A 13,849-nucleotide genomic window follows, 5' to 3' on the forward strand; every position below is an offset into this window, starting at 1 on the left:
TACAATGGAGATATATCCTTATTGTCAATGTTAAGGAAGCCCTTTCTTCCTCCAATGTGGAATGGGCTGTTCACTATCATGTTCAAGAGATTTTCTGAAAGAGTTACAGGCTCTGACAACAAGTAGGTTGTTCTATACTATTATCTATGGACTCTACCATGGAGTAAATCTCGATTTTGGTTCTATCTTGTGGAATCAACTCATCTAAAGCACAGTCTCCACCTCTCGCAACACTAAGATCTCATGTGCTCACTTTTGGTCTATTGTGGTAAAACGCGCCCTAGGCCACTTCAAGGATCCACTAATGGGGGATTCGGTAATAGTTGCCATTCTAATTCTGCACACATCAACACTTATGATGTCCAATCCAAGAAAATTCAGCTTTTTTGGTACTATTCCAGAAGCGATTTTGGTAAAAGTTCCAATAGACAACGTGATTGTGAATGAATATCGCAATATGCCTACATCTGGTGTTAGTCATATGATAGAGGAATTATGAAAGGTAAACGAGGAAGGTAACAAACCGAAGAGGGTAGGCAAGCGGAAAGCGAAATCTGCTCTTTCTGAAGTAGTGAAAACTCCAAAGAATGTCAAGAAGCAGGCTAATAAACTGAGTTCTCCATCTCTGGTTTCTTGGGAGGACTCGAAATCCCGAACGGTTTCGGAAATTCGAGAGGATGCCATAGTTCATAATGAAGTTAAGGATACTACTGCAACTTCGGAACTCGTTCCTACTGACTTAATTCCAAAGGTATCCACTCCAGATCCTTCTTCTGTTTTTTTTTATTTTCAAATGAACACTCCACCATCCTCACTTATGAAGACCATAATTTCGATTTCCTCTATCCCTCCACTGCCACCAAAGATTTCTTTTGGAATTTCACTTCCACAGATCTCCATTCCTCTTTCTACACCTCTCTTTACAGATTCAACCACTACTACAACAACAACAGTAACCAGCACACCATAAGTCACTATCACCAAGTTCGTTTTGGGGGAGGTACATACTTTTGGTATTCATGTCAACGTATCTGATACAGGGGTGGATATCAATTTTGATGTAACTCTGGGTCGAGGCGCCTCTACCGCTTCTCCATTAGATGAAGATGATGCAAACATCCTTTTTGGCAATGATCAGGAGAATTTTACAGATTTTGTTTTCAGCCCCTTTACCATCAATGTTAATAGTGATGACGATGATGCCCCGATGAGCGAAGGGCAATTTAAGACGCTCAATGAAAAGTTGGATTCTCTATTAGAGTCTTCATAATCCTCATCTTCATCCAACTAGGAGTACATGCTAAAATCCCACCAAACTACCGTTGAGATGTTAACGAAGGCAAATGCAATAGTCCTTCAAGAATCGACCAAGGCAATCGAATCTTTAGAAAAGGCCATTTGATAAACGACCAAAAAAGTAGAGAAACTACAACATGAAGTCACTTCATTTATGACTGAGTTCAAAACCTCCTCTGACTCCAATACTAAAGCCGTGAACAAAGTCATTGCCGAATTTCGTACTTCTCTACAAGCTAATAAAGAGGCTCTCTCACTTTTCCTTTCTGAAATAAAGCTTGACAATATTGAGCTCAATGCCTCCATTGTCTCAAAGATAGAAAAACTTCAAAAAGACCTTGTTGCTGAGAATAATCTCATGGATAAATTAGCTGAAAATATTCAAAATGCCAAGGTCCTTTCGGTAAAGCTGCAATATACAAACAAGTGTGTTGATGATTTTGAATCTGAGAAAATACTTGTTAAAAGTTATGTTTCTGAAAATAATTGATACCTGCACCGGGTTTTCTAGACTCGTGACTCTTTGTTCATAGTCTCGGTTCGACAACACCTATCAGACAAACCTCAACCAGTCTTTATAATGTGGAATCAGATTGAAGGGGTTTAGGGTAGCGATGCTCTTCCGATACAAGGAGGTGACAAAGAAGACAAAGAAGAACCCCATGCAAAAAAAACAACTAAAGAACATGAACAAAACCCGAAGACTGATGATCAAAAGGGTAATAAAGCTTTTGCCTTAGATAAAGGAAAAGAGAAAGTACTTGATGACGAAGAAGAAGAAGAAGAAGAAGAAGAAGAAGAAGAAGAAGAAGAAGAAGAAGAAGAGCTCTCTGAATCTAAAAAGCTTGTAAGAAAGAAGCATGATAAAGAACTTGACGATCTTCGGAATCTTCGAAAGGAGTTAGAAGCATAAGAAAAGGAAGCTAATAATGCAAAAATCACCCTTGAAACTCAGAAGTCTCTCTTTCCTCCATTGACGATGGAACGAATTCAGAGGGAATTCATTGACGATCCGAGCATCTATTGGCCTGAACCTTCGGTATCCTTTGATCTGAGTAATATTGTGGAATCTCAACTCGATTTTCCTATCACTCCTAAGGCCTTTTTGTTTCGCTGCTTTGAGAAGATTGAAAAGTCTCTGATCTATGACATTATTGTTAATCCTATGTTCTTCGCTTTCTATCTGAAGTATGTCAAGCCTCAATTCAAGACTTGTAGTTTATAGAAGATAGTTGCTTTAAAAGTTTGTACGCCAGTCCAGACTAAAATCTTTGTGAACATAAAATTTAAAGAATTCAAAGGAGCAAGTCGTATCAAGGATGAGTTTACTTTGGCAGACTTACCTTACAATAATCCATATGAATAGATCTCAATGTATCTGATTGTGTTAAAAGATGAAAAAAAAAATACGAGCCTATCATTGCTCATCTGAAGAGGATGCTTATCTGCTACATTCATGAGATTGCGAGTATGGATGTTGACATAGCGTCAGTTCTGAAGAAAAGGACGGTTTTGAAGCCCAAAGAGGAATCGAAGGACCTTCACAAGTTAAAACTAGGTAAAATACGAAAGGAGAATGGTGTGTGGTGCATAAGCGAAACGATGGTGAAAAAGTTCAGAGGAGTATGTTCTTCTTGCGAGACAAACATTTAAACTCCACTGCTGCTCTGAACATTATCCTCGGAATGACTGCAAGCTGCAAAGCAAACACCTCAGCCGATCAAAAATGCTTCTCGAATATGATCAAGTGGTACCTCATTGTCAGAAGCACTCTTCTGAATTTGATGTCGAAGTTATTCAAGGCGCAAAGAAGACAACAGTGAAGTCACTCCTTCTTAATTTGATACAAAGGGGGAGATTGTTGGGTTTAATAATGTTGTGTCAAATATGTGCTTGTATAGTCTTATTTATTATGGTTTGGGTGTTTCTAATCTCGGTTTTACTTTCTAGTCTTAGCCTATATATAGAGTGCATGCATTTATCTTTAGGGTTAACATTTTGGAACCCTAATTTCCGTTTGTACGCTCTAACAAAAAAAGTTCTTGAGAACTCTTCTAGACTCTATTCATCAAAGCGTTAGGCATACGTTTGATCTTCATTGTTCTTGTCTTTAATTCACATCATTATTATAGAATCTTTCAATCTTATTTAGTATTCTCACAAATAGCCCAAATTCTTCATCTTTGACTTAAAGTCAAACTTATCAAAAGTCTCAACCATCAACGGTCAACAAAAGTCAATAATCAATAGGTCAACTGCGCCTGACGACGTGACAATCTATTGGTCACGTCTTGATCCACTAAAAGACAAATTATTCATGGTACTTTGATCCTTACTATGTGACATGCATAGTCTCACAACGTGAGAACTGTCTGAATGACATCTTGATGTATTAAACCCCTTCATCCATTAAGCCACTAATTTACCTACTCCAGAAGACTACCCAACACCCCCCAAAAGCTACTAATTTAACGGATCCAGTTAAGTTATTTTATTAAGAAAAGGAGGTCAAAACCTTAACACGAGCTTAAACATCAACCAAACTTCAGATTTACTACATATAATCAGCAGGGGACTCTAAGGACCCATAAAGCTGCCAACTTTATGGAGTCCCAACACTATAACACATCTAATCATGAACCATAATGTATATAACTCTAGATCTAGCAACAAGGAACCATAAAGCGTGAAGCTTGAATACTCACAAGGGTCCACAGAGGTTGCTAGAAGATGTCAATGAAGCTTGTAAGCTGGATTTATTCACCAAGGGTATTGATCTATACACAACAATATTTGGCCATACACAACAATTTATGCTTTATAGAATTGTACAGTACACACATATAAAACACAAATGTATGGCTAAAGACTGTTATGTACGGATCAGCACCCATTCTTCAAAGATGATCCCTTCTTCTTCAAGTCACCAAATGTTCATTAACTCAATGATGGGGCTAGGGTTTTGTTTGAAATCAAGGGAGGCTGAAGAAGATACCCTAGGTTATGAGAAAAGTTTGTTACTTGTGGAGAAAACCATGTGGGCTTCGGATGCAACCAACCTTACAACGTGAGCATCATAATGTCACATTGTGACTCTTATTTCCATGTGTCACGTCGTAACACCCGTTTTTCCCAAAAAGTCATGCCCTTGACTCCTTGATGTCCTAACCGTTCTTTTCTTCTGGGTGTTACATTTGAACTATGTGAGTTTTTTTTGCGTTTATTTAATTATGAAATTATGCTATATATCGTTTTGGTTTGTTTTAAAAAACAGGTTTGATAATTATAGAATCTATAAAAAAATATTTTAAAAAATGGCTATACAAACAATATGTCGTCGTTATAAGTCTTAACTGTAAAAACGGTTTTCACCTATATCGACGACATTCTGTCGCTATAGCTCAAACTGTAAAAACGGTTACAAACTTATGTCAACGACTTATCGTCGCTATACGTCAACATGTCCTAATGACATATCGTCAGTACAGAGTGGATCCACGGTGGCACCTTGTTCTCCTTACAAATATATAATATATTTTTTTAAATCAATCCAAATGGATCAGACGACATTTCGTCGGTATAGGAGTACTGACAACTTTTTTCAATTCCTACGACGAGGCTATACCGACAATTTGCATCGGTATAGGTTATTCCAACTTGTCGTCGACATAGGATTAAAAAAGTCGTCGCCATAGGGATTGATTGTTGTAGCGTTGTAATCTTTCTAGTAGTGTATAATGAAAGGCATACAAAGTTGTTGCATTCTCCTTTGATTATACGGATACAACGCATACAAATTATGCGGACATAGCGATAGAGATGTCAACAAAACTGTTGGATTGTCATTTTTATTAATATTTAAACGCGTGAATTACATATGAACAAGACAAGATGATGCTCTTAGAAAATGATCAATTAATATCTTTATGGTAAATATCTTCTAATAAGATAAATAATAAATGTAAACATAAATATTCTCTACCAAAATAACTAGTTTTCTAATTAGTACAAAATCAGAAATATTTCAAAAAAGTTCACTCTTTTAGGTTTACTTAACATTACGGGTCAATAACGTGGACCATTATGTGGCTGTAGCATAAAGCATTAAACTTTACTATCCTATTAATCTATTATCATTAAAAAACCTTTTTTCCGCACGTCACCCCACCGGCCCACCCTACCCCCTCTGAACTCAAAAATAGTATAAAATATGCCGTTCGCCCCTCTTTTATTCATTGTACCATTCTCATTGTCTGAACTTCTTTCCCTTAACAAACGAACAAACATTCTCACACAAACGCATACACACGCAAACCAGTTACAAGGTAATTCATGGTGATGTTTCAAGAAATGGCACTAAGGAATGACCAAAGTGAGAGCTTAAAGGGACAAGAACACAACAAAGGAGTGAAACACTTGTGTGAAATGGGCATCATAAAAGTTCCCAAAAAGTATATCCTCCCTACTCTTGAACGTCCCGACAACTCTATAACAACCGAACTCCATGACGTCACAAATCTGAAGCTGCCCGTCATTGACTTTGCCGAGTTGCATGGCCCAAACCATGAGCAACTCATTACATCATTGGCTCATGCTTGCCAGAATTACGGGTTCTTCCAGGTTAGTCCATCCATCCATGAACATGACTCTATTTTACTCAACCAACAACTAATTAAGACCACGCTGTGGCGTATATAGTGCACCCTATAACATATGTTCTACTACCCTACGTTGTGTTTTTGTTCTAATGTCTCTTAGTTATTGAATGTTAATTTTATGTATACATATTGTAGGTTATAAACCATGGGATTTCAAGTAATGTTTTAAGCGAGATGATAGATGTGGCTAGAAGATTCTTTGAGCTCCCCTTGAAGGAGAGAGAGAAGTATATGTCTACAGATGTTCATTCTCTTGTTCGATATGGAACGAGTTTCAACCAGATGAAAGATGGCGTTTTATGTTGGAGAGACTTTTTGAAATTGGTTTGCACTACTGAGGCTCATTCTCAGTGGCCTTCTTCTCCTTTGGATTTTAGGTAAATTCATAACTACCTATCCTAGCTTTCGTTCTTGTGAGGACACTTTATAAACAGTTCTTGAGTGTATGTGCATCCACCCACACATACACACACCTAAACTTAAAAATAAACACTAATAATGGCTTGTTTAGTTTGAATATTCTTTAAATTGTATTTTGTTGAGTTTTAAACTTGAATTTTCATAAGGGTCTATAAGTACACACATGAATAGGAGGACAAGGAAAATAGAAAACATGGGGTTCTGACATATTATATATACATACTAATTTTGAAGTGCCACATGAACAGTTTTCTTCTCTGATTGGTTTTAATTTTTTTTCCAATTTTTATTTGCTGCGTCTAATTTTCTTTGGCCTGCTTCGAGATAGTGTTTGCTGGATAATACGTGTGCTACTCTTCTTCTCCACCGTTTTCTTCTCCAATAAAATGCCTACAAGTATCGTCCCCTTTAATGCTCTCCACTGCTTTCATTCTTACGCCCTTCCACGTTCTTCCTTCTACAGCTTCATCTCTTTCTTCCTTCCACACAAAAGCCCTACCTCGATCCATTTCTCTCCGATCTCTCCAAGGAAACATCACCCCGAAGGATGGTCACCCGTCGCTGGTAGTGAAAAAATTGGAGAAAATTTATGTGATTTCGATTAACCCACCCTACAGTACTTCCACTCTTTGTTTTTGGATGGTTCCATTCCATTTTCCCTCTTCGTCTCCATCGCCTCTCCATTTTTCTTCGTCACTGAATAATCAACAACCATATAGGTGGCACTGTGATGGCGGTGGAGCTACCAGGTAAGTTTCCTACGATTCATCACACGTACACATATAGAGATCGGGAGACATCGAGAGGGAGGCAAGAAGAAGCGAGATGGTGTCGCCATAGTTCAATTTCTCCTAAATCCCATACTCGCACCATAAAGCTCTTAAAGGTCTTCGATTCATCCATAGTTCTCCCTTTACCCTTTTACTCATACCAAATAAGGTCATATAATCCCTAACGTTTCTATATTCCTTTCTATTTATTTCTTCATGCTTACTGCTGATGCGGTCGCCTGACTTTTTGGAATATCTCTCAAACTACGACTCCCGCTATCTATTGTTTGGTTATCTCCGAGTAAGCTTCTTTCTATTGTTACATATACTATGATTTTCATGTGATTTTTGCTAATGGTTTGTGTTTATGGTTGTACTCCTGAAATCTGATAATTGTGATTGTGATTCGAAATTCAGAATTTTGAATCGAATGCATTTTTACTTAAAATTGTATCCATGCTAATCTTTGTAATGATTCCTAATTGTTTTGGTTATATCTTCAATTCAGGCTCTTTATTTCTGTGTTCCATTCCGTGAGCTTCTTGGATACATGGAAATGATGAAAATCTACGAGGATTTGGAGCTAATCTAAGATTTTTACTGTTATGGATGAAGTTGCGGCCGCAACCCACCAGGTATTCGATGAAATGCCGAGGTGTTATTTGGTCATTTTGTAACAGTCACATGTGTTGCCTACAGTAACATAACTTATATTAGAAAACTTTAACCTATAATAACAATCTACTTATGATTTTTACGGAAACTGGATGTTTGCACTTTACATATATAACTTTATTAAAAATGTCTGATTATTATTAGTAAAAAGTTTCAAGATACAATGAAAAAATAAGATATTATAATATATGAAATTTAAAAGAGTATTTATGAAGGGAGAAGGAAGAACAAAAGGGGAAGCTGTCTTTCTTCTCTGATCTCAAACCAGGTGCAGAATTTCTTGAGGTATAAAATGCATACATATGTTGCAATTTAATGTTTTGTTGTTGCATGTAGTTTTCACTCAAAGGTAAGATTTAGCCCTCTTTCTCTTGCCTACAATTCTTTTACCATTTTGCTTTAATGTTTTTTTTTATTTAAATTTGTTGAAACTACTATTTATTCTTAATCTCTCCTTTTAGCATGGTGTTGCTTTCTGAAAATGACCACCTTACCCTCTGACCTAAATTGGAAAAAAAAATTTGTTGTTTTGGCAGAACCTTGAGGTATTAATATTTTTTTATAGTTTCAGGACCATATTGCCCCTGCACTGTTTTTATATTAAAAAAATTCCATTATGACAGTTTTTGGACGATATTGCCCTTGAACACTGTTTTCATATTAATAAAAAACAATTTAAATAGTTGTAGGACAATATTGCCCCTGCACACTGTTTTAACATTAAAAAAATAAATATTTGCATTTTTTTGACCATATTGCCCCCTGCACACTTTTTATATTAATAAAATTAATTATTTACATCCGCTGCATTGTTTTTATATTAAAAAAAAAATTCTATTCTGACAGTTTTTGGACGATATTTCCCCTGAACACTGTTTTTTTCATATTAATAAAAAACAATTTATATCGTTGTAGGACAATATTGCCCCTGCACACTGTTTTAACATTAAAAAAATCTATTAGGGCTTTTTTAGAACAGTTAGGTTTGGTAAGGAAAAGTGGAAAACCGGGGTACGATGCATTTTATTTTTCTGAATAGATGAAACAGCTGTTGTGAGTCACAATTACATATTTCGCTCATGTTATATCCCTCACGTAATTGATTCATTGATTGAGGGGCATAATGGGAATTTTGATACATACATGTAACGAGATGAGCAAGGCTCCTTAGATATAGATATTGGTGACACAATTGACATTGCAAAGAAAGAAGACAAGAATTGTTGACAAGAAGGAAAGGATTGGGAAGGCCAAATCAGGGGCTTCAAACTACCATCTATTGTTTGCATAAACACCTTGGTACGTATGGATTCTTTTTAAGAGTGTTAGAACTTGATGTAACCTTTTTTTATGTAACGTTTTCTTAAGTTAACTTTTTAGTTAAGATGAGGTTGTTTCCTCTTCATGTTATATTACATTAATATTATCATTTTTTTCTATTATGTCAAATAGTGGAGAGCATGTGGATGATGTCTAACTATGTAATATAAAAAAAAAATCTTCACGGGTCAAATAAAGTGTCCCTGTTTTTCTTGCACAACGTTGTAGGTTTTCATCAAAATAAGCCACCAAATATCAAAAAAAAAAAAAAAAAAAATTCTGACCCGTGCAACGCGCGGCCTCTTCCCTAGTTAATGCTCATTAACATCTATGATTGTTACAATAATTGCAGTAATCATTAAAATGGACCTAAAGCATATAACTCATTTTACTTAGGTTTTTTTGATTACTAATGTTAAATTAATGAACCCCATTTACAATATGAGTTTTTTTTTTTTCATATCAAAAACATTTAAAAATTGAAAATTTTTTAAAGCAGTATTTTCAAACTATTTTTTTTCATCGAGTTGTTAATTAACAAGTTATTGTCATCAACTATTTAAATGATTTTATGGTTCAAACCAATTGTAAACGCACAGTTTATTGTACGGTATATAATAGAGATAAAATAAGAAAATGATGTCTTATTATTTGTGGATTCTACTAAATAAGAAAATTGAAAACATCTTACTATAGATATTGATAAGCTAGTTTAGTTGATGTGACAAGCAGTCTAACAAGACGACTCGTGAGACGCGTCAAAAACTTAGCGTCTCGACGCTTATTTTTGTCATATTTGGCTTTAAAAAAATCAACTTCAAATATCTAAAAAGGCATTTGAAACCATAAAAAATGGTTGATTCTTGTTGTTATTAGCTGTGTTTTTGTGACATCAAATCTAATCCGTTATCCTTATTGACAAATTGAAGGCCTATACTTTTTTGTTGCAAAAAGATACACATCTATGAGCTGTATGCACAACAGCCACATCAGAATTGTGTCTTTAGTACGAGGACAATACATCATGGCTAAAAAAAATACAAAGGCTTTGACATAAAACATAATATATAAAGTAAAAGTTATAATAATAATTTCTTATTACCTAGAAAACGACTGCTTCCTTAATTAAAAACATACAAAGGCTTTGACATTAAACATAATATAATAATACTTTTGTTTAATTATACTTAAATACCTAATTAAGTTACGTAGCAATAATAATAATAATAATAATAATAATAATAATAAACTAGTAATCAGTATCTTGTCTTTGTATCATGTCTATCTTTTAATGATTTTAAATAATCAAATTGTTAAATTAGTTTTCATTCTAATTAAATTAAGCTATGGCTGGTGGTATGTGGTGTTGGATTAATCGGATTTATGAATGTACGGGTATTTTGGGAAAAACCTTTTAATTTTAAGTATTTGATATAGATTAGGAAATTGTATAGTTGCTTAACAAGTATTACGTATTGGTTTAGGTTACTGCTTTCATTAGTATAAATAAGTACATTTATCTGTTAGTTTAGGTCGAGATTTATAGCAATAAAATCATTTGTCACAATTTTCTTGTTCCTCATTTGTTTGGTTTTGGGCATCAAGATATTACCAGTTTAATACTTACACTTGATATCAGAGCCTAGGACACGTGAAGGTTGAAGAGGGTAGGTTTGAGAGTCGGTTTCAAGAAAAAATGTAGACATTTACTGCGGGGCAAACGCAGTGGGAACTAGGTTCGGTTTAAGGGAGTGTGGCTTGTTTTTTTAGCGCGGGTTGAAGCATCTCAACAACAACCTCAATTTTTCTTGATCAGACTTGTTCTAAGGTAGAGAGAGACTAACCAGAGGCGTGGAATAAATGGACGGGAAGATATCAAGCGGGTGACTTTGATTCGGTTCGTTTTGCGGGTGACGGAAGACAGTAAAGGTGGACGTGACCTTGTCTTGTTGTTCGGTGGAGAATTGCTCTCGGAACAAGCTTGATTACAGAGGTGGGGATGGTGAAATGAGATAATAGGATGTTGATCGGTTGAAATCAAAAGGTAGAAAAGTCAAAGGAATTGCATAGTTCTTGATCAGTTTGTTCGTGATAAGAGGATACCGACGTAGGTTCGTGAAAAGCGGGCGGTAAGGATCCCTCAAAGCAGGTAGCTTTGGATTCAGTTTGTTTGGGGAAAGAAAAAAGTGGAGCGGGTGGATTTGTTTTCTTAGTCGGTGAAGATGTCTCTTTGGAGAATGGTAATCAGAACAAAGGAAGAAATTGGATAATCAACACGTTGTGAACATTATGGGTGTAAAAGTTCAAATATGATGACTTTGGATTTGGCTGGGGAGAGGTTATGAATCCAGGAAAAGTCTAGATGGTAATTAACGTATCCAATGGGATGCCATGTTAGATGATACGTGTGTTGTGAACAATCAGACAGTTTGAGAGAAGACTTTGGATGTGACCGAGATGGAGGTCGAGTGTCCGAGAAAAGTCGGGATGGTTCGAAAAGGTGATTAAACTTTGTAGTGAATGAGAGGTATGACCAATCCGATTAAGGTGGTGATTGTTGGGTTAATTGGATTTATGAGTGCAGGGATATTTTTAGAAAACCCTTTTTATTTTAAATATTTGATTTAGATTAGGAAGTTGTCTGCTTGCTTAACAAGTATTACGTATTGGTTTAGGTTACTACTTTCATTAGTATAAATAAGGGCATGTATTCGTTAGTTTAGATACAGATTTAAAGCAATAAAATCTTTTGTCACAGTTTTTCATGATCCCCCTTTGTTTTCTCTTGGACATCAAAGTATTACCAGTTTAATACCTTACATGTGGTACACGACGAACCACAGACAGTCAGTTTCTTTTTGGTCAAGACTTCTTCTCTTTTCCTCTCTATTTCTCTACACTACAAGAATATTGGGATTCAGTAGCAACGCCTTTATCAGCGACAGTCGAATCCTTTAGCGGTGACAAGCGTCACCATTCAAGGTCACAATTCTTGTAGTGATACACAACGATGGTGGTTTCACGTTGCAGGTACACCACCAAAGTTGTGGAAAGGAGAATGGTGAGGTTAAGGAGATGATGATGTGGTGGAGGATATGGGGTGCGGAGTATATATACCCGATGATGTAACTTTTCCTGGAAAGACATTGATTACAAAAAACACAAATTCTCAAACTTAGCAATTTATGTTCCATACGTTTTTTATTTTTCATGTTGTTGTAAATGTTTCATATCTTTGATTCATATATACCTAAATAAATCCAACTAAAATTATGCATCATGTAAGACTTTCCATCTATTCTAAATTAAATGGTTAAGAAATTTACATGGATAGGGTAATGGGAGTAGAGTACGCAAGAGAGACAAAAATGTTGTTCCAATCGCTGATGGAAGCCATCCTAGAAAGCCTTGGATTCGAAGAAAAAAACACACACAACAAAACACCAAAAACCAATCAAGAATCTGGCAATGACAACTACCACAACAAAAGGGAAGAGAATTACGATAATATAAAAAAAGACATTGGAGATGGAAGCCAACTAATGGTGGTCAATTGCTATCCACCATGCCCTGAGCCTGAGCTTACGTTTGGAATGCCACCACACTCCGATTATGGATTCCTCACCCTTCTCCTCCAAGACGAGGTTGAAGGCCTTCAGATACTTCATAAAGATCATTGGGTCACCATTAAACCTCATCCTCAATCTTTTGTTGTGAACATCGGTGATCACCTTGAGGTTTGTACATATTTCATTTTGATTATGTAGTTTTACCACTTTTTTAGAAAGAAGGGGTATGGACTTTTTAGATAGTCGTATTTGAAATTCATGGATCTAAATTATGTTGGTTATATATCTAATTTTCAGATACTTAGCAATGGAAGGTACAAGAGTGTGATGCATAGGGTACTAGCGAATTCCAAGAAATCAAGAATATCAGTGGCATCTTTGCATAGTTTAGCATTCACGGCAGTTATCAGACCATGGCCAATGCTAATCAATGACGAAAATCCAAAGCGATACAAGGATACTGATTTTGCAGATTTTGTTCAATACATTACGACTTGTGATTCTAAACATAAAAATTTTCTAGAGTCAAGGAAATTAACTGACATTTATACCTAATGAAAGTCTCAACGAAAATTAATTATTAAAATATTCATTATATCGAAAATAACACCAGAAAATGATGATAGTGAGATGTAAATGTTGTTTAAGAGAAACAGTTATGAACTTATGATTTCTAAGAGCTTCTGTGTGTTTGTAAATGTGACAACCCAAGTTGTCCCGTTACATTTCCCCGTTACCGTTAACGGAATATTCCACTGTATAAAAGTTCCGTTAATTAGAGGGTGTCAATTTAATAAACATTCCATTGGTTCACATTAATATGCCGTTAAGTCGTGATAAAAGGAAATAAAAACACATAACACACATTTCCATTTAAATGGAAAATGTTAAGTTTTATTGTTACGACCACTAAATCGGGTGCGACCAAAAGCCCCGTTTAACGGCAGTATCGGGTAAAATTCCACTGAGCCCCGACTCGGAACCCTATATAAGGGTGAGTGGAGTCCATTGGAGACTTTTTACACTCTCTCTCTCTCTCTAGACTCGTTTTCGCCCCGAATCCGCAACCAAACGCTTCCAAATTGTAAGTCCGCTTACCCTAGCTTATTCTAAACATATTGATTCGTGTTTATAGCCCAAA

The 13,849-nt window shown here is 35.8% G+C and overlaps 1 protein-coding gene across 1 annotated transcript; it reads left to right on the forward strand.

Annotated features, from left to right (window-relative positions):
• The first annotated feature begins 5,536 nt into the window (after positions 1-5,536).
• LOC111905499 (probable 2-oxoglutarate-dependent dioxygenase SLC1) lies at positions 5,537-13,444 on the forward strand. The gene is made up of 4 exons (XM_023901179.3): positions 5,537-5,916; positions 6,090-6,331; positions 12,474-12,876; positions 13,006-13,444. Exons 1-4 carry the CDS (start codon positions 5,629-5,631, stop codon positions 13,261-13,263), a joined length of 1,191 nt encoding a protein of 396 aa, XP_023756947.1. The 5' UTR covers positions 5,537-5,628; the 3' UTR covers positions 13,264-13,444.
• The last annotated feature ends 405 nt before the right edge of the window (positions 13,445-13,849 follow it).

The sequence above is a fragment of the Lactuca sativa genome, chromosome 2, assembly GCF_002870075.4.
Source record: "Lactuca sativa cultivar Salinas chromosome 2, Lsat_Salinas_v11, whole genome shotgun sequence".
Taxonomy (NCBI): Eukaryota; Viridiplantae; Streptophyta; class Magnoliopsida; order Asterales; family Asteraceae; genus Lactuca; species Lactuca sativa.

What these genes read in the sequence shown, in the direction of transcription:
- LOC111905499 (XM_023901179.3), top strand. Translation starts at nt 5,629, where the DNA reads ATGGTGATGTTTCAAGAAATGGCACTAAGGAATGACCAAAGTGAGAGC. An exon ending in AGAATTACGGGTTCTTCCAG is followed by an intron (nt 5,917 to 6,089) that starts GTTAGTCCATCC and finishes TACATATTGTAG; the next exon opens with GTTATAAACCATGGGATTTC. An exon ending in ACATCGGTGATCACCTTGAG is followed by an intron (nt 12,877 to 13,005) that starts GTTTGTACATAT and finishes TCTAATTTTCAG; the next exon opens with ATACTTAGCAATGGAAGGTA.